Source organism: Stylophora pistillata, chromosome 1 (genome assembly GCF_964205215.1).
Source record: "Stylophora pistillata chromosome 1, jaStyPist1.2, whole genome shotgun sequence".
NCBI classification, from domain to species: Eukaryota; Metazoa; Cnidaria; class Anthozoa; order Scleractinia; family Pocilloporidae; genus Stylophora; species Stylophora pistillata.
Window position 1 is genome coordinate 25101602 of NC_142519.1, and position 21064 is coordinate 25122665.

Sequence of the window (21064 nt, forward strand, 5' to 3'; positions counted from 1 at the left end):
TTAAGCAGAACAGTGTCTACCAAGATTATCAGATTCCCTGTGTACAGCGTAATCGGGAAAGTTCTGGTGGCGCAGTTTTTTTTTCAAATGAATTTCAAAATGGTAAAGTACATAAAGGCGACAATGAAAGAGTGGAAGTCGCGGATAACTTCAGCGTTTTTACAGTATTTCTCTCATTTAAATAGCTAATCATCCCCCTAATATTCAGGACTGGTTTTGGTCACTTCATGTTTGAAACTTCAATTAGATAATCTTCAGTTTTGCCAACTGTTCTCGCCTTTCTCTGAAAAGCAATTTTTGTTGTTGTTGCTATTTGTTTGTTTAAATGTCGTCTCTCCGCAAAATCGTTTGGTATTCTCTAACCCTCTTATTTAGCCAAGTCACGAAAGCTCCCAGCGCTAAGGACCTTGTAAAGACACCTTTATTTGGTTTAAGCAAACTTTGATTACGACAGAGGGAATTATTCCAGCGATTAATCTTGTTAACATAACATTGCTCTGAGATTTTTCAGTGCTCTCGCCATCGAATCAAAGCTGTGTTGGGTTCGAAGTTTATTTCAGACTCAGGCGGTTGCCGAGAGAAAAGGCTGAGCGGTTGGCCTCCTGTTGAAAGTGTAGAAGAAAAATATCCACGAAGTTTGAAGCATATGTAATGATGATCATTCATCTGATGAGTCACTCAGGTTTGCTGTTTGATCAACCTTTGGTAGATTACTGTTGTCTAGTTGCGACCGCCTTCGCCGTGTACTTCACTAGCTGTCAAGCGGAAAACATGTTGTGCATCATGAATTTCGGGCAAAAGGGACAGTGATTCGCCACCGCAAAACAGACACATTCGTCTGTTTGACGTTGAAACAAGTTTATCTCAGTTAAATAAGAAATAGACTCGAAAAGAAACGAAATAGTTCAGAGGAAAGTTGCTAGCACTGAAATAAAATGATAATCAAAATTAATAACGTGGTTATCATTTTGCGGTATTTTAAGACATAAATCAAATCTATTTTTTTTTCCTATCCAACAATACCTGTCACAGGTTGCCACCTTGATGACAACCTTCATCTGTTTTGAGAAGTAAGAAAGTGTCTTCCTGGGTAATAAAGGAGGCAGCTGATTAAACGAAGGGATACAATGTTTATTCGCTTTTACTTCGAACAAGCCTCTTCATTCAATCCGCAAAGGCGAGGACATAAATTTGACTCGGTTCTTATGAATTCAACTCTTTGCCCCTTAGGCCTTCAGTCATTCTAAATTGCGGTCGTTCATTTATAATTTATCACCGGCCACAAGAAATGTAGTCTAATCTTAACTAATCGACCACAAAAATCCACTCAAATGATTCTGAAAATTTAGAAAAAAAAAAACAAAAACAATTCTGTCAGTCATGTCACACAATAGAAGAACATTGAAGAATAGTACTAGAGAAATTTTGTACCGTGTTAATGAAATCTATTTAAACGCATTCTAACCTTGAACGTCCATTTTCTCCATGGTTACAAATGGTATATAAATCCATAATACGCCATATTACACCCGTGGTTTCCTTTCTTTGATAATATTTTCATAACAAAGACAAGTCTTCGCGTGCTGTTGTTTTAATGTCCTGTGTTTGAATTACAACTACTGGACTACTCAAACAAAGGCAAAAAAAGTCCACTGACCCACTGAAAATGTACTCACTCAAAAGACCGAATCCCTTTTCACGTATTTTACAAGTTTTACGATGATTTCAGAAGTCGTCCGGTATCATGAATCAAATCTACGAAATACTCCCGAACAGGAGCGAGACGAGATACCATGGCATAAAACGATAAAGTTTCTTTCACACAGACGACGTGGTTCAAATGTAATAACTTCCTCTATTACCATCCTAAAAGGAAAAGCTTGAAGTGGTCTGAGATACACTTCTTCGCCTACTCACGGCATTTAATCCTCAGGCCAAACAGTGAAAGACTTCTTGCTGGAACGGTTCTTGCTCCCATTATCTTAAGGCAACCTTTACTCTATTTAATAGAATTTTATACGGGCGCGCACTTCAGCCCTCATCTGTAGTTTTACGGTTTTCGATCATTAAGACAACGATTGACAACTTCTGATTTGAAATCAATGGATACTAACACAATTTGTATAATCGTAGATAAATTTTGCAAATGCAGTGTTGCATTTTAGAAGTTTATTTTGAGTTGTGTGCTTCCGCTCAATCTTCATATTCACACACGCGTGAGAATTAGGGAATGTTTAGATAAGGCATGATAAACCGCTCTATGGAAACACCATATGTCACAATTGACAGAAACTACTTGAGCCATTTTTGCTCTTACATGAATGAGACAAATCAAAGCCGGGTATATGTTAATTTTTGCGATATGTTTCTCTACAGGGTGGTGGGCTCTTCTGTGCTCACAGCACGCGAACTGTGGACGGCTCAGAATTGAAAAAGAATGATATTTGTTAGACCGGCTTTGTAAAGATAATTTACCGGAGGCGATTTACGTTAATGAGGAGCTTCCTACCAGGCAAAGGAAACACGTTTAGGCGAATAAACACTCGACTTCTCATCCGGGATTTTCTAACAAAGGAAACCGCAATCCACAGCGCGCGATAAAAGGTTTGTCAATATCTGTTCATCGAGGTGGGCCTGAATCTCTTCGCTCTGAAATGGCAATTCTTCGGGTAAGTATTCCCTAAGACTACGCTTGATTTCAGTCAAAGCAAAGATCCTTGTTTGACGAGCATTCAATGAAGGCTTATTTGCCGTGTAACATAACCTATCTGCGTGCGAAAACCGGCCAATTTAGACCTTTCCGAGTTAGACGATTGACTGCCCGGATTCAACCGCCGGTCTATTCCGGCGGACTTCTTGTTTAGTCATGCGTTGAATGAACTCTCGAGGAACCATTTATAGATCGGGACCAACCTCATAAATCGCATTTATCAATTGGATTGAACTAGGGCGAGTTCTGAACTGCAAGCAAAAGCAATCACATCAAGTGTTCTGTTCAGTATCGAGTTCAGATCCGAGGTAAGGTGACATCTGTGCGAAAAGGAGAAATCCTCAATAAGGCAAAAAGCAGATAACTTGATGTGACATGGCAAGGCGAGCTGTGCCGATATTTAACGCCAGTGATCTTAGCTTCTTGTCATTTATACAGCCCGGGCCCTTAAAAACAAGAATGGCAGTATTTGAAAGGAAAAACCATTTAAACTTATTAGCCATTTGAAAAGATCGCTTAACTGCCAGTTGCACTGTTGACACAAGTTCAGATGAAGTTGCGGCGGGCGTGAGGTTTTTGTTTGGATCACGGCGCCCTTCACTTTCAAAGATCATTGGTGATGACGAGAAGAAGTTTTAACACTTTTTAATCAATCATTGAAAAGCTATCGAGATAGGGGTGCATGGGATCCAATTGGACAGTAAAATCTTGGTGAGGGCTTTCCTACCTTTCAGACTACCATTGCACTATGCTAAACAACTTGTATCCCTTGCTAGTCCAACAAGGAGCAGAGGATCAAGATTGTGGAGTTGAACCCGTTCATAACGTGTGAACTATGCCAGGGATATTTGATCAAGCCAACAACCATTGCCGAGTGTTTACACACATGTAGGTAGAAACAGAAGTAGAGATGTGTGTGACTACTTTTAAAAATCCACACATGTCGAAAGGATCTTTCAATGGTCGCCCTTGGGTGTTGAAAGATCCTGGGATCAGAGCTCTTGGAAACTGGTCGGGATCACAATTCCGTTCTGCTGTTATGCCCCAAGGCCGGCCAGATGTTCATTTATTATGCACGCTCGTCAAACGCTATTTATTTTGTTATTAGTTTAACTCAGTGACGCCAAGCATTTAGACGCTTATAAATAACACGCTGTCATTCTGCGTGGCACGCGCGCAGACAATGTGAAGAGGCTTTTGTCTTCTATTCTTCGCACAATCTCGTCCTCGGGAGTGAGTCTGCAAGCCAGAGATTGAAAAATTGGTCTTTCACAATAACCAATTATCGACTAGCCTGATTTATTCACGAAATAAGCCAACCAGTGACGAGTCCCATGCGATTTCTTACGCACTTGACAGAGCATGATTAAATTTAATTACTTTCAAGTAAAGAACATTTACTTTAAAAATGTAGCTTCGTTTTGCATACTAAGTACGTCCAAAATTATTTCGGTAGTACTCTCCTCGAAAACCTTTTGCGCACTTATTTTTTCAGCGGGAAATCCCAAGATTTGCGGTTCATCTGTGGTTAAACTCGCTGTGTTATTAATTTTCGTCGCCATTTGAAAAGGGAAGACTCCCTACTGGGATAAAGTTGTACAATATTAATGAGACCCCTGCGGTTTTGTGTTTGTTTGTGCTAATAATCTTGAATTTTTAGGTTATGAAATGCTTGTTTCGGCATAAAGCGAAATTAACCGCGATTAGAAACAACGTAGAAAACGTTTTCTTTCTTGCCGGGCGGTATAGACAAAGGCGAGTGATTTCAAGTTATCCGCAAGAGATTAATTTCGATTCAAACGTGAAGGACACTCCACAAGTCATAACAGGAAGGCCTAACGTCATCTTTCAAGACTGAACAATGCGATAACAAAGTGCGATAACTTTATCATTTATGTAAACGTCGTGTGTTCACTAGATTAAGGCTGGGACTGGCCTGCTGCTGCATAAAATCATTTCAGTTTCAAAAGACTTTGTTTCGAGCTAACTTATCACAAAATTTTGACATCTTCAAGGGCACCCTTAAAACATAAGCTGGATGATGCGCCCTGTCAAAACGATTATTCGTTCCGTTGCTCGGATGCCTTAGTTTTTAAGGACCAAATCTTTAAGAAATGAATTCCTCGACTGTTTGTCAATGCAACCTTTCCGGTGCTTTCCCTGTATAAACAGACTTAACGTTTGCCAGAAAATATTTAGATGGTCTTCATTTGGGGGTCGAAATTCAGCCCAAGCAAGAGAAAAACGTTGCAGATTGTCTTTCCGTTATTGTACTTCTCCGCGGGGGAGACGGGTCAAGCGGAGGCACGTCGACTGGATTAACAATTTTTAATCTCCTCAGAACGAATCCTTTTATTAGATTATGACCCTGGTGTTAAACCATCACTAGTGGGGTGGTATATCACGTATTGAATAGGCAGAAGCTGAATATCTCTGAATCTGTTGAAGATAACGAAGTACCTTCTCTACAACAGAAAACATCGCAACACAAATTGTTTTTTTCCGGAGCAATCAAATCTTAACAAGGAATAATTTCTTGAAATTTTACCCAACACCGCTATTCCTCAAGAGCGAATTAGAAAGAAACCACGCTGTGCTGGAATGAAATTTAGTTTGATCTGTACGGATTCAAACCAAAACTCTGCTCTTTTTCAGTCAAATATCATCAGTAACTCATCGTTTAAAGACCTCATGAAAAGAATGAATACCATTTTAATTGCCTATCTGTATTTGACAAGTTGATTGTTAAGATAAATAATCTTCTTGTGTTCCGTTTTGATCATATATGACAAAAGGTTATTGTAAGGATACGGTCAGGGGTCTTTTGTTTTTCAAACAAACTGGAAGAACTAAAACAAAAGGAAAACAAAGTCGAAACGTGCGCGCCTTTACTAGTCTTAAATCGAGGGAACTGAAAGAAATACCGAACAAATACATAAGATTTCTGTCTTCATTCTGGCGCTGTTAGAGAAACGTAGCAAGAGCATTCAAGTCAAACAGATTACAAGAGAAATTAAACAATCACGCGCACTCAGCAAACAATTGATAAGTTTTACCAAGAGAGGACACTTTATCCTCTCTTGGTTTTACTCAGCGCCTTCATTTGCAGATAAGATCGAAAATAAGTGAATAACGTAATAATATTTTTTTCAGCGAATGACTTAAATTTGACGATAAAAAATGAAATATCAAAGACCTTCCTTTTTCAGCGGTCTCGCTGAATGTACAGTTTCTGTACCTCTAGTAAATTCACATAACTTGATTGATAGATATTTAGCGGACGCTTTCGAAAGTGTCACTGATTTAGTGCCCTTTTCTAAGAATGATTTGTCTACGAGCTTCATCTGGTGCTTGCTCTAGCGGTTTCTAATCCTCTTGAAAGGGATTTGTCCCATTCTCTGTGGCAGCAGCAGATGTTATCTTTAGTTCAGGTGCTGGATATATTTGGTGAAAAATTGCCAATTGATGTCTGTTCTCTAGTGTTTTGTTATCGAAGATCCTGGATTAGGCTGTGGGATTATGAATTGTCCTCTCCTGTTTTTTTCTTTTCCTCTATTTCGACTTGTTCCAATGCTCGTGTTACAACTGTAACCAAAGGTTTACGATTGCCTTCGTGGCTGTCGGTCCGATACCTCATTACCTTTAAACATGATGGCGTGTGATGAAAACTGGATTAAGATTCACTCAAAATGCCGAACACCTCATGTTTTACAAATTTTGGTCGCCCGCTGGCGTCATTTTCTTCTTGTAGGATGCCCTTGCGAGAAATAAGAAAGCAAAGATGAAATTTTTTAATTTAGGACGGGAAACAAAAGAAGGCAAGAGAAATTACGTCTTGTTATTCACAACATCCAGCTTAATTTGAGAGGCATTTCAAGTTATTATCTTTGAAAGATGATACAGTACTTCAATTTTCCACTTTCTAAAGATTTAAGTTTTTCCTTGTCTTATTGATTGGCGCATTTTATTCCCCTGCATTGCTGGGAGGGGTAGGGAAGTGACTGAACTCCTCGCCTTCCCTCAGCTCGTAGTACGAGACCAATCGGGAATAACAGTACAGGTTTCAATTGAAGATTTGAAAGGCTGACCCTTTGATCCTCTGTCCTACCGGAAAATCATAGCCTATGACTGAAAATGGTACGCTGCTATTGAGCCGCAGGGAACTCGTGGCCGCTTTGGAACGATAGAACAAGACAGGAAGCCCGTTAATTGAACTAAGTGTTTATTAAATGTTCATAGGAGTCTTCATGACCCACCATCGAAAATTTTTGCTTTTTTGATGTTGTACCATTCTGAGCTACGAACTATCCTGAGGTATGGCTCATCGACTGCCAAACTTAACCTTTTTCATGGAAAGTCGTCCGATTATAGAGACTAGATATATATATTTTTTTTCCAAGAAAATATCTCATTTCTCCCAGTCATGTTGCATACCGGCAGCTGTTGCCTTCATCACTCTTTAGGGGATTTTCCGCCCATCACATGCGGTTTCGCTAGCACTGATAGGAAAACAATTTTTCTAGGAAATCAGCAATTACTTCATTTCGATAAAACGGAGTTCGAGGAATTGCAAGAACCTCGTTACTAGCTTTGAACCATGCTTTCCAAGAAAACAATTATTTGATATTTAACTCCTTCCTGTAGCTCTTAGAGCACCGCATAAAATAGAAACCAATGGTGCCACGTATTCTGCTGTTGTTTTTTTCCTATAATCGCTGATCCTGGTGACTATCTTTTCACTAGCCCGAACAATCAAAAGTGATGACCATACAACTTATCTCTACAAGGTCTTACAAAATTAGTTTATTATCCAGAAAAAATGCAATTCGAATCTACAAATGTATCGTTTCTGGCAACATCTAACATCTCCTGACTGAGAGAATACATTGTAGTCTCAACCACATTATGGCCTTACATTTTTAACCTTTCCCCCTCCTCCGAATAAAGTGAAAAATTTCCTACCCGGCTCACCTACTACGGTAGGGAACCAGGGGAATCTCAATTTTGGTTTGTTCAGGGAGGGGGGCGTACCTTGCACGCACATAAAAAAAATAGAAATAACGCGACACGAAAATTCGGATAAACAACTTTAAGGTTCACGTATCGCGAAAAACAAAAAGCTCGCAGTTTACGGGGTTTAATTTCAGTATTTTCACTGGTCATGGAAATTAAAAGACATTTAACCCCATATCACGTAATGACCCCTTTCCCTCACTCTCCAAGGGTTTGGGGTAACAGACATATGCAATATCTTCAATCGTTTATTGTGTTGTTCTGTTATGTCAGTCTGCAGAAGTTGTATTGTGCAGAATCTTCAAGACAACGAGGAAAACATCTGCCCGAAGTGCTCCACTGTTATTCACGAAACCAACCCATTTGAGATGCTAAGGTAGGACAGTACTTTCACAAAACAGTGATGTACTTTCCCACAAAAACTATAAAAAGGCTCGACTAAACCGTGTCTTTTTATATATGTTACAGTTTCATTGCCCCACTCTGGAGTAGAAATATTTAGCTGTTTCTACTTTTGGTCGTGATCAGCCAGGCGTAACAGCATGCGTAAACTTGGGCGGCACGGGAAACTCCCAATGTTCCCCTTATTCACTCCTTTCTCATTTGCACTCTTCTCTTTTCTCTTCCCTCTCCACCCAGGGAAAGTACGAGGAAGGAAACATATTGGTTTATCAAATAAATTTGCGAAAAGGAATCTTTTTTACGGGTAGTACACCCAAGCTCAGTTGTCACTAGATTCTATTTGGCTATGTGATGTATGTACAATAAAAAGTCACAAAGTTTGGATTACCACTCTTCCTGCCTAAGTTTTCGGTTTTAATTCTACCTGCTATATATGAAAGTACACTGAACACTTTTGGACCAGTTGCTTTGGTTTCACCGGAGAATAAATAGGAGAACTAAAACAAAACCAATTTAGGACGGCGTTCTCAACTGACGTAACTTGTAAATTAGGAAAATGCGAGAATGGCTAAAAACAGCTTGACCCAGCAAATTTCATTCTCATTTTCATACTTATGTGGACAAAATCGCACTTATGAAGCGCCGTCTGAAATTACACCTGATCAGCTTTCGTCTGAGTAGTTAATCCACATCCTTGCAGTTCAACAAAAAAGTCACATCGACTTATCGAGCGTTAAAGCGTGACCGCCCGTCAGCACTTTCCCATGAGCGTTTTGTGTGCAAACATGCTGCGGCTTTAGCCATGTGAAATATCTATCATGGAAACTAAAAATTGTAACATATAACACGACATAGCATGGGGAAGAGAAACGGTTATTAAGGCCTCTGATTGGACAGCACAATAGTAGAACTTGAAACCTTATAAGGTGAAATCCAAGTGAAATCATTCTCAGTAAATCTGCTTAAATTTGGACACAAAAACATATCTCCCTTAAATATAAAGTACGTATTTTGGCCTATTTTTGCTGATTTCTTGCGGAAGTCGTTTAATTGCCTGCCCTCAAGAAAGTTCCTTATTGTGACGGAGATCGTATTATGTACGAAACTAGTTTTTACAGCTCTGCCTTTGTGTGGGTTTTTATCAAAGGATATCCGTGGGTTTTGGCCGGGCTTTCCTCCGCAGACAGAATTTGCATGAAACCATTACTAATATGTGGCTTGTTTATTTGTCTCGATCTTAACCGTCTTCAAAGTAATTTTATGTTCACGGAGAATTTTATCAGGTGTATCAGCTAAACAGGAAGAAGATTGTGACGAAACTAAATCATCCCGACTTCTAACGTTGCAAAAAACATGATACCAAACATAAAATATATTTTCAAATTTTCTCTCATTTGGGGAACTTTTTCTTCCAATAAAATTCATCCGAGTCTTCTCAGCCTAATAAAAATGTTTTGGGAAAAGGCCTTGGGTAGGGTGAGGTTCGGCTTGGGACACCTGTCCTCGTTTTGCAACACCTCCTGGCCAGATTTTGCGGCTGAGCTGAATTTTTCATATGTTTTGACCTATGGTCTCTCTTCAAGACATTTACTCAGATTATGTTCTCGCATTTCTTTTTTTTTTTCTAGATCAGATCAAATGTTAGAGGATATTATATTTAAATTGGTGCCAGGACTACAAGAAAGTAAGGAATTATGTAAATCTGTATTTTTTTATATTCCCCAATTCCTTGTTTCTTATTGCTCTCAGCTTTCCTTTCAACTGCAACTTCCCCATTTTCTACTTTGCCCGCTGGTTTATGTTTTTGCGTAACGTTTCACTAATGGAAAGCAGGTATTTTTCATTCGACCCGCACTTACATAGTCTCTTACCAAACCTCTGAATTTCTCAGAACACACTTTTGTTTTCCTCGAATGTTCGCAATTTCAAGGTAAGGTTTCTCATGTTTTTCCTTGTGGGAAGTTTTAGTATCGTTACATAATAACGAAACTATTCCTCGACGCGAAACCTCCTATTAATGTCAGTGTTGCCCAGATTTTAAGTTATTTGGCGGTTTCGATCAAACGATCGAATTTCGGAATATTTTTTCAGCTTCATATGTGTTCCTTGCTCTTCCCGTTTCTAAGCAACCTTACAAAGGAAGTGAGCAGTTTCGTTTTCCCTTTCAGCGAAGATTAGGAAAACAGGAGCTTCTCGGGAAGTTATTTGCATTAAAGCTGTGTGTTATGACGCTTGTATTGATTACTTAAAAATAGAAACGACTTCCCTTGTTGTTATTTTGAATGGTCAAACTAATTTGTAATGCCGCCTCCATACAGTTTAGGATGGCGTGACAATGATTCATATCCTGTTACTATGTTTGCTGGTGACTGTTGAAAAGTGTTCCCCTTCACTTTCTAGTACAAAGTTCGCGGAATAGGTCGCAACAACCTTTCGAAAAAACCTCCCGCTTTCGCATTTCCAGGATTATGAAGATCGATTTCTAGGAAATGCAAATATCGTATTCTTGTCGTTGTTAAACAGAAAGTATTGTGACATTGACTGATACTTTACTTGATTTTTCGACAACGTATCAAACGTTTTTCACTTTGAAATCAACCAAACACAAACCAGCTGCAGTATCGCTGAAGTTATTGTTTTAATTTGCATAATTACAAGACTGAACAGAAACACCGGAAGAAGTTTGCAGTTGGCATCGGGGAAACCCCTTTTCCGTTCGGTCGCCTGATTGGCTGATATAAATAGGCGGAAAACTTCCTTATTTTCCCCCTCTTAAACTTACTTCAAATTTCGCTTCGATTTATAAAGGGAAGACGCGAGAGTCAGATGCATTCGAAGAGTATATCGCGAATGAAATAACTTGCACGCAAACGTTTCAATCTACTATCAACTGCGATGAATAAGCACGAGCCTATCGAATTTGTCGTTTGTCAGGAAAAGATTCCGCTTCTGGAGGAGAATATTACAAAAATAGGATCTCTTTTCAACGTTGATGTCACACTCAAAGCAAACGATCCAACGAGTAGACAACGATGGATTTGCCTTAAAGGGAACGACGCAAATCTTCAGAAAAAGGCACAGACCTACATCAAGTCTCTGTGTAGCACGAGTAAGCACCCCATCGAAGCGCCTGTCGGCCTGTGTGAAAAGCTAAAGAGCGGCCATCTAGGTAAGGAGGTTGAAAGGCTCAGTGGCGCAGTATTGTCATGTAATGACAATACAGTGTACATCCAAAGTGATGATAATTTAGTCACAGCCTTAGCGGTCTCTGAAATTGAGCGACATATTGCGAATTTCAACAAAGAAGATAAAATTGACGTCGCTTCGAGTAAATGTGACCCTACTGCTGTGCCGGACGCAGTGAACATTCCAGAACGTTCTACGTCAGTTGCAACAGATATTCCGCCTTCCATGAGGGAATTCGCGTATAAACTGAACTATACAGACAAAGAAATCGACGCAGTCATAAAAACATTTGGAACAGAGATCAATATTAATCAACTGTTACAGGAACTTTTAAAAAATACTGCATCTGCGCAGCAGCTTGGCACCGCTCCAGAGGACACAACTTTGCTTCCTGGTTATGTTCGAGGAAATTGTGTGGCGCCACCTCTGCAACCGACAGAAACGCGTAGAACTCTGCTCGCTAGAGGCGCTCCCGCCACTCCTCCTAGAAGGCCAGAATATCATTATGTTCCTGAACACATTAGGAAAGTCCCTTCTGATAATTTGCGGCCAATCGTGATTGATGGCAGCAATGTGGCAATGAGTCATGGCAATCAGAGAATGTTTTCGTGTCGGGGGATAAAAATTTGCGTGGAATACTTTCAACGGAGAGGACATACAGACATTACTGTCTTTGTACCCATGTGGAGAATGGAAGAATGTCGCCAAGACAGTCCGATCATGAACCAGGAAGTACTTGACGAGTTATTCAGCCTAAGCATTTTGAAGCTTACTCCATCAAGGTCACATGGTAACCGTCGCATCGTGTGTTACGATGACAAGTATACGGTAGATTTGGCGGACCAAAATGGGGGAATAATTGTCTCCAATGACAATTTTAGAGACCTCCTTGAAGAAAACCCACGATGGAAAGAGACAATTGAACAGCGCACACTGATGTACACCTTTGTAGGGGACCGTTTTATGCCTCCGGACGATCCTCTGGGAAGGAGAGGACCCTCCCTAGATGATTTTCTCCGAAGAGGGTCCGCTACTCATCCAAAAATATGCCCTTACCTGAAGAACTGTACTTTTGGCAATCGTTGCAAATATTACCACCCTGAAAAGGACACAGAACGGCAACAGGGGGGAACTTCAATTAGAACCTCCTCCGAGATTACTGAACACCAAACGAACGGTGTAGGGGAACTTAATATTGCAACTCAAACCCCAGTAATTTCATCTACACAACGTTGCAACAGGCACATTTTATCAGAGTCAAGAGTCAGTTTCCAGTCCCGAGTTGACAATCATCCTGGACGTCCCGGAGATATTGTATCTCGTGGCAGTTCTGCCCGCGGTGTAACTTCTAATGAACATAACCACATTAATGGTTGCGGGGAACCCTTATACCCCCACGGGTTTTACGGTGGAAATGTTTATGCGGACTATCATCATTCGGTAGTTCCTGACTATGCGCCTCCCATGTTTCCTCCGGATATGAACCAATTCCCACCGCTCGCAGCACCATGGGCTTCATCTCCGTATACTACTCCCGCGCAGTATGCACCGTCCCCACCGATGGGATATCCCCACGGGCATGCAACGTACGTGTATTTCGAACCTCCTCCGCCCTTGCGTGAACCCCGTAAGGGAAATGTCGGGGATCAGATTGATGGCAACTCAGAACAGAATTCCCTCAGCAAAGAGGAATACCAAATGCTTAAGGACATCTGTGACGATGAAAATAAATTAACACGCATTCTGCGCGATAACCCTCGAGAGCGGGACATAAACAGATTAGCCCATCTCTTATTTGAGAACTAAAATCTCCCGGTGACCGGTGAATTCAAATATTACAGACTCGAGTGTCTGTTCAATTATGACATATATCAATGACTGTTTCCAAATATTTTTAAGTATCGCTTCGAATATTACGAGATGTATTTAGGCGCTACAATACTCAACAAGTTTTGACCAATTTACTTCAGCGTTTTTTTGAAGTGTAGCTGACCTGTATGTACTCTTATCATATCGCCTTTAATTCACTTGTAATATGCATAATCTCTGGTTCAGCTATATCATAACTCTATAATACAAAAAACACTTAATGAAAAGTCTTATTTGATTACACAGTTTTCTCTTTTGTTGCCAGACTCTTTTCATGAGTTCTTCCTCTTTGGGGGAATTGTAGTAAATTTTGAGTTGGTTATAACTAGGGTGTTTTATCATTACAACGAGTCATTTCATCCCAGAATGTTTCCACAACCACATCGGAAATACTGCAACTATATCAAGTGCGAATTTTTTCCTCGTCTTCTGGTTCTTGAAAACATACGTGTTAGCTCGCATGTCCTTCTAATTAACTTGACGTCAATATTACCTCAAACCTTTTCAAATTGTTCCGGTGAGGAAGTTGAAGAATTCTGCTCTCTTGCTTGCGAAGTCTTAGTTATATCAACCTATTTCGCGTAAAATAGCACCTAGTTTCTTTCGGTTAAGAGATCTGTGTTCCTCAAGAAACGCAGAACGCGGTCGAGTAAAACAATATCTGGCGGGTAGCTGAAGCCAAAGACCCCCATTTCCGCTTTCGATTTTGAAATCGTCCGTCTTTACTTGTCAGTCTTTTGGAACTACGCAATTAAGTTGTTGTTCTCAAAGTCAAAAAAATGTGTCCATTGCGTAGAAAGATTTGAGGAAGCTAAAAACTCACTATTAAATTTAAACCCTTATCACACTTAACCAACAGACTACAGGTTAAGCTGCGATTGGCATTCTGTATCCTCGTGATTTCTGCTTGCTCAGCAGTCAGTTGGATTAACACAGCTGCAGCTTGCTCACTCGAGTAGAATCTATTCTTATTGCATAAGTAGAAAAGGTACGAGGACGTCTTTTCACCTGACTTTCTTTCTTTTAGCGGGATCTACCTCAAAACTCGGTTTGCATGTCGCATTAATTAGTGGTTGTGTCTTTTGACTTTTTGCGTTGTGCATTTTACTATTTTACGGGCCGAATATCTTGACCCCAGACGAAAATTTAGCATCAATTCAATCTCCCCTACCCCCCCCCCCTTCCCACCTACGCTATCAGATGTAAGCTCGAATATCATTTCTGAAAATGCTTTTAAACCCAGGTAAAGTCCCCCCTCCCTCGCTGGCCTTAACGGATTATCTTAGAGAGTGTTATCACGAAGGGGGCTAATATCATACGGTTTTGCGGTTTACATTCCTTCACCATTCGCTGAATATTTCCCGGCAATTTCATTTCAATCCCTCCTATCATTTCTTACTATGATCATGCGCATGAGAAAGCGATTAAAATTTTGATCGTTTCTGAGACGATCAATATCATGAGCATGAAATTAACGCTTCAGTTCCCCCATAACACGTTTTTTTAGTAGTTTGAGAAACAGATTCAACCATGTGGAAACCCTTAAATCTATACATGCTTATTAACCTTGTATACGATTCAGTTCGTCACGAAATTGTCAGTAGCTCAATTGATACAACATCCGGCCGCCGAATCTCGTAAGGTCCGAAGTTCGAATCATTATGGAATCTTAAAATGTTCCGCTTTGTCCCATGCTCTTGACAACACTGATAGAACTGTTGAACTTCTCTGTTTAACCCTCTATTTGCCGCCTTTTAATTTACTGGTCGCTCTCTTTTTATTCTTGTTAAAACAGGAGAAAGGCATCGTTTAGAGGAATTCAACAAAAATGTGCGATCAGGGAAGAAGGACTTAGGCTCGGTTAAAAACAGGCAAAAAGGTACCATATTTCAAACAAATAATATATTTGGAGGAGCTTTTTTCAAATTCCCTTACCATGAATGATGAACTGCAGCCTTGCCTAACTGCGTTAGGGGTCGGAATTTATAGCAAGATAAAGAATGTGAACCTTTACCTGAAGGAATCTGCCCTTTCTTAAATAATTGTCTTTTCGATCATTCTAGACACATTAACAGATGAACCTCCTCAAAAAAAATTCAGAAGCATGTCACGTAAGGCACAACACTCAGATGACTCGGACGGTAATCACAACTTCCACAGAGACGATCCACAGATTGGTGTCTGTCTTCAATATCTCAGGTATTTTGCAAAGCAATACTTTGTTTCTGAGACTCTGAGTTCATAACACAAGGTGATTCACTTCGACTGAGCAACATAAGATGTTCAAAGCTAGGAGTACAGAGGAACCTCTCCTTTAGGACACACTCTCGTCCAAGGGAGTCAAACGTTGATTTAGATTTAAGAAAATGTTCTCACCATTTTTGTATCTGTACTGCTACTTTAATTGAAGGGATAGCCCTATCTGGGCAACTCTCTTTTAATCCGGATGAATCTTTTGAGTAGCATTATTGTCATTGGTCCCCTTCTTCTCGCCTTATTTTCCCCCATTATTTCTTTCATCTCATTTTTAAACTTGATAGTCGCCCTCAACACAAGCAGTTCTTACTGAGCCGACCCGGGTTCAATTCTCCAAACGAGGAGTAGAGTTTGTTTTCAGTTTTCTCCCGGGCTGTGAAGTTGAAGTTCATTTATTTGTTTAAGCAGGTTGATTAATTGGCAGCTGTAATAGCTGATGTGGACCTGCTGTCCTGACCCACCCATCCCACCCCAGGGGAGGACATCCATCACACAGTAATCTCGTGTGTGGAAATTAACGTCTCCTGCCCCAACCCTGCAGGAGACGGGACCTCCATTTATTCGTCCCTATCCGAGAAGACTAGAATATCTAACCATTTCTTGATGTTGTAAAAAGGTAGCAAATTCTTCTCAATTTTTTTAAGACCTTGAGTGTTGGTCCGGCCGGGGCTCGAACCCTCGACCTCCCGCACTACAGTCCAGCGCTCTATCCATTGAGCTAACCGGGAGGCGGGTAAAAAAATAAGCGAGTTCGAGGTGAAAAAAGTGAACAATTCATCAAGTCCCATTTCTTTCCCTTGACTAATCACGATAACATTGTTTTCACATGTACAGGAATTGTATCGATGATGGATCTGGATACCGCGAAGGAAAACCTGGCTCTGGAAACATGGAATCCCAGAGACTATCGGAAAGGTGAAAAAAAAAACCGTCATCTATTTGAAAGAAAATGAAATGTTTTGGCCTTATACAAGGTCAGGATTTCAAGAATTCCAAGGTCTATAACCCCCCTACCCCCCTACCCCCCCACCCACCCATTCTCAGAATAGATAGTCTACTTTGTTTTATTACGGAACAGAATATAGTCCTGATATCTATCATTCTGTTTTCTTTAAATTTCATTAACTGTGGTTTTATAGATCAAGAGAAGAATCGAATTTAAATGGTACGATGTGGGAACTAGTCAGGAAATACATTAGATGCTCATCAAGAACAACAATCGGTCACATCAAGAAATATCTCAAGCTCAAGTTAAATCTTTCAGCTGTTGATCAGGTATAAAACGAGATATTGACTCTGGACAACAACTGAGTAGTACTAAAACATTAAAACGTTGGTCGTTGACTTACTTTTGATCTGACTGATAAATCTCCCTTTTAGATGCTGCACGTTTCTGTGTAAACTACCGAATAAAGAGAATTCGGTGTTCTATCAAAGATAGCGCTCGCCAGCTTATTAGTTTATCTATTCTCATAACCTGCGTACTAGATTGAGTTTTGAAACAGTGGGGAGAAGTCAAATTTAAATCAGTTTGGGCGATAAAGGCTTCTTGTTCGCCGAACCCGTGCCCTCTCGGTAAAATATCTTGATCCTTAAATTTCTCTGATGGTGGGAATCAGAACACATGAACTGCTTTACCGTCTCCTGGTTAGCTCAATGGATAGAGCTCTGGACTGTTGTGTGGGAGGTCGAGGGTTCGAGCCCCGGCCGGACCAACACTCAGGGTCTTAAAATAATTGAGAAGAATATGCTACCTTTCTATAACATCAAGAAATGGTTAGATATTCTAGTCTTCTCGGATAGGGACGAATGAATGGAGATCCCGTCTCCTGCTGGGTTAGGGGCAGGAGACGTTAATTTCCCACGCACGAGATTACTGTGTGATGGATGTCCTCCCCTGGGGTGGGATGGGTGGTTAACAGGACCCCCGTTGATACCAGTGTTTACTACACTGAAGGGGCTATCCTGTATAAATATAGATGTCTGTCTGTCTGTCTTTCCTCACTTCAGAATCTCCTTTTACTTTAGTGAAAAACAAACACAGTAGTAAAAATCCAAAGCTTTTAATTCCTGTCCACGGCAGGTTGAAGTGATGTGCAACGGAGAAATCATGGGTAAAGATCATACTTTGGAGTTCGTCTTCATGACAAGATGGAGGGTAAAGGTAAGTAGATCTAATCAAAATGAATTGAGTTCAGTTCTTGAATAATGGTCGTATAAGGTGAGAGCTTCGTTTTTGGATTATCCTATCCATGCATACATTAGATAGTCGGCGTGAGTAGAAGAATTTAACATTACGTAAAGTTAGGATGCGCCAGTGCACAATCTCCCGGACTCATTGGCTGAGCTGATGTCTTAAACGAAAAGCAGCGAAGACATTTCAGTTGCACGTTTTCTCGTTGTGATCACGCCGCGCTGGTAGCGACGCCTCGCATCACCAAAGCTAAATCTCTACATTGTCTCCATATTGGATGCTACTAAGTCGTAACCACACGATTATTTCATTATCAAGAAATAGTTAAAGAGAAAGAAACACGTTTCTTCAAATGTTTCGGATCTTTGAGACATTTAAGTCAACTATGGAGGCGATGCCTGGATTTAGCTTGCTTGCTTTTGGTGATTCTTAGATACAAATACAAAATTCCAAATTATTTTACCAACTTACCAGTATGTTACGTTAGATTTGACATAACTTTGTTTAAATTTTTTTTCTCCCGCCACAGGACAGTACAATCTTAACCCTCCAATACCGACCTAAACTGGAATTCTTATGACAAAAGAATACAAGATTTTAGTTAAAAACAGACCACACCTTGATGAACATGTAACCTCTTCTTACAATTTCAACAAATATTCACTAAACAAATCCCAAGAATAGGGAAATTTGTCAGCTTCAGGGTTTTGTTTTGATTTCACATCTCATTCTTTTAAATAATTCGCAAGGAAATTGGTAAAGCATCTGAAAAGGAGAATGGGCTATAAGCTGTTTACAGTTGAAATGTTAATGTAGTTTTTTTTCTTTAGAAATCATTAGTGTATCATTTATCCTCTGTAAAGACGAGAATTATTAGTTCAGAGAAAAAAGAAAAGGAGGACGGAAACCCATACTTTCATCTTCCTTTGACTCTTTACCACCCTAACATCAGGATCCGTATTCTCCATACTGCATTTTATACATTTCTCTTGGTACTGACAAGGAGAATTTGTTGAACAATCAAAGCTTCAGAAGTTGGCAATCATTTCCCTGTTTCTCACGATCAGCTGTAAAACTGCAGGGAGAAATTCGATGCTGGTCACTCTTAACCGCCTCCAGGTTAGCTCAATTGGTTAGAGCGCCGGATTGTGTTGTGCGGGAGGTCGAGGGTTCGAGCCCCGGCCGGACCAATACTCATGGTCTTAAAATAACTGAGGAGAATTTGCTACCTTTCTATAATATCAAGAAATGGATAGATATTCTAGTCTTCTCGGATAAGGATGAATAAAACCGCAGGTCCCGTCTCCTCCAGGGTTAGGGGTAGGAGACGTTAATTTCCCACGTACGAGATTACTGTGTGGTGGATGTCCTTCCCGGGGTGGGATGGTGGGTTACTTGCACGTTGTAAAGCGCTTGGGAGCATCTTCCTATGGACCATGCGCTATATAAATAATAAATTATTATTATTATTAACTAGCAGTCCGAGCTAGTCTGGATGAGGCTTCTTACTAGATTAGTTAAGTAATTCCCACGTCATCTTGAGAATTATACTTGAAACATCATATTGCCTACCTTCTAAGAATGATTGCACCTTCCAGCCAATTGTGTTTGTTGAAGAAAGATGAGTGGACCCGTCTATTTTCTACCGTAATGAAACTCCACCAGTTCAGTATCAACATTTTAACCCCCAAGATCTCTTCAGTAACTCTCCTTACTGTCTGCAATATTATTATTATTATTATTATTATTATTATTATTCTTATGATGTCAGTTTGGAGAATTTAGTATTGAATCTACAAAATAATCCCCTGATTGATGTTTTTATTTATTCTCATCAAGTTCCATGTGCTTGAAATTGTATTGATTTTGTAAGTAGAAATTCTGTCTTGGTCAGTCATGGAGTTGACAATATGGTTAACCACTTTAAATAGTCTTATTGTGTTTTACTTTCTAACTTCGAAGAATCCTACATTTGCTGAAAACAAATTTTTATTCCCTTTACTACTAGTTTCATTGTTTACATGGCGGTTTTTCATTTATTTATTTATGTTTGTTTTGTTTTGAAGTTTAGTAGTTATAGCTACGTTATCTGCAACTTTTCATACGGTTTATTTAACCAAGCAATGTATTGTCGACAAAATATTTGTAAGAGCATTGTTCTCTTTAAACGACAACGGAAATTTCAGTGATCATACGATAGCGAGGAACTGTATGACGAATCTAAATATCGTGTCTCGCTGTGTGTTCCAATATGTCAGACGTATATGGTAAAATCGAATCAATATTAGTTTGTTTTCAATTAGATCTTGTAAATATTGTATATGAGCATGTGATGTTTTTTGTAAAAAAAAAAAAAAAAACTATAAAACTAATATAAAGACATAAATAAATTGTTTTCAGTTTTTACTTTGCTTACCTGAATTGTTGGGGGTATTTTGCAAACAAGAAAGTACCAAAAGAACGGTGAAATATTTCTTAATTTCTCTTACTTCATACGTATACAGTCCTGTTGTCTGTGAATTTCTTAACAATCAGATTTGCTAGGAAAATTTTCATTTACTGAAAGAAACTGGACGGAAAAACTTTAAGAATGTGCGTACTCGAAGTGTTGGTGAACTTCAACACAATGAAAATGTAGAAAAAAAGGTGAAACCGGGTTATTTGGCAGAAAACAAGAGAATCAGGGGTGCCTCATAACTTCGTCTTTCACTCGGATGTTTCTTTTCCTGCAGAGACCACGCATAGTAATTGATATCAGAATAACACTAAGGTCACTAAGACCAGGAGGTAAATGGACGTTTAGGAAATCAATATCATTTCAGTGATTATGCTTACATCCCTAGGAGTGATCTACGGTCGACGAATACAGAATACTATATTTGTAGAGCTTTTTAGAGGCCAATGATAAAAGAAAACAGCGGAATATCGAACTTGTTCGTTCTCGCTCTGCCGATGAGACATCCTTTTAGCGCAGAAAATCGAAAGCATGCCGTGATCACCTGACTTCTAAATGTTTTGTTGTTTTTAAGTTTATATATTTTGAGTAATGAAGTGTTAATGTCATACAGAAGACTGATCTAGAATTTAAAAAGACGTCATTGTCAAATTGCTGAAAGATCTGAAACTGACTGAGATCTAAAGTTACTCAGAAGAGAGAGTAAGTATCACAAACTTCGTTTTTTTTTTTTGTTATTGAAGTATGCAGATTTCCAACAAACCTTGGCCTTCTGATGATTGCGACCATGCAAATAATCTATCCAATCTTCTAAATGAAACTTATTCGATCACAATGAATTGTTATCCTTTGACGATGTAGTCACTTCCGATGTGAATCGCGACGTTTCGACTACGTGCTGCAAGTCTTCTTCAGGCAATGAGGTCGCTGGACTAATAGCACGCACGCACGCACGCACGCAACATCATAGGATTGATTG

General features: G+C 39.7%; 2 protein-coding genes and 1 long non-coding RNA gene across 3 annotated transcripts; 2 read left to right on the plus strand and 1 right to left on the minus strand.

The window, feature by feature from the left end:
- Positions 1 to 403: 403 nt before the first annotated feature.
- Positions 404 to 2371, minus strand: LOC148741805 (uncharacterized). Its single transcript, XR_015995976.1, has 2 exons — positions 1024 to 2371; positions 404 to 925 (listed from the first exon to the last, which is right to left on the minus strand). It is a non-coding gene; the product is annotated as an uncharacterized LOC148741805 (long non-coding RNA).
- A 149-nt stretch (positions 2372 to 2520) lies between these two features.
- Positions 2521 to 20036, plus strand: LOC111326231 (polycomb group RING finger protein 5-A). The gene is made up of 10 exons (XM_088746809.1): positions 2521 to 2669; positions 3487 to 3598; positions 7997 to 8099; positions 9754 to 9809; positions 14976 to 15059; positions 15244 to 15379; positions 16271 to 16351; positions 16576 to 16711; positions 17520 to 17600; positions 18160 to 20036. Exons 1-10 carry the CDS (start codon positions 2655 to 2657, stop codon positions 18208 to 18210), a joined length of 855 nt encoding a protein of 284 aa, XP_088602935.1. The 5' UTR covers positions 2521 to 2654; the 3' UTR covers positions 18211 to 20036.
- Positions 10538 to 13421, plus strand: LOC111326236 (uncharacterized). Its single transcript, XM_022930182.2, has one exon. It carries the CDS (start codon positions 11021 to 11023, stop codon positions 13115 to 13117), a length of 2097 nt encoding a protein of 698 aa, XP_022785917.1. The 5' UTR covers positions 10538 to 11020; the 3' UTR covers positions 13118 to 13421.
- Positions 20037 to 21064: the final 1028 nt, after the last annotated feature.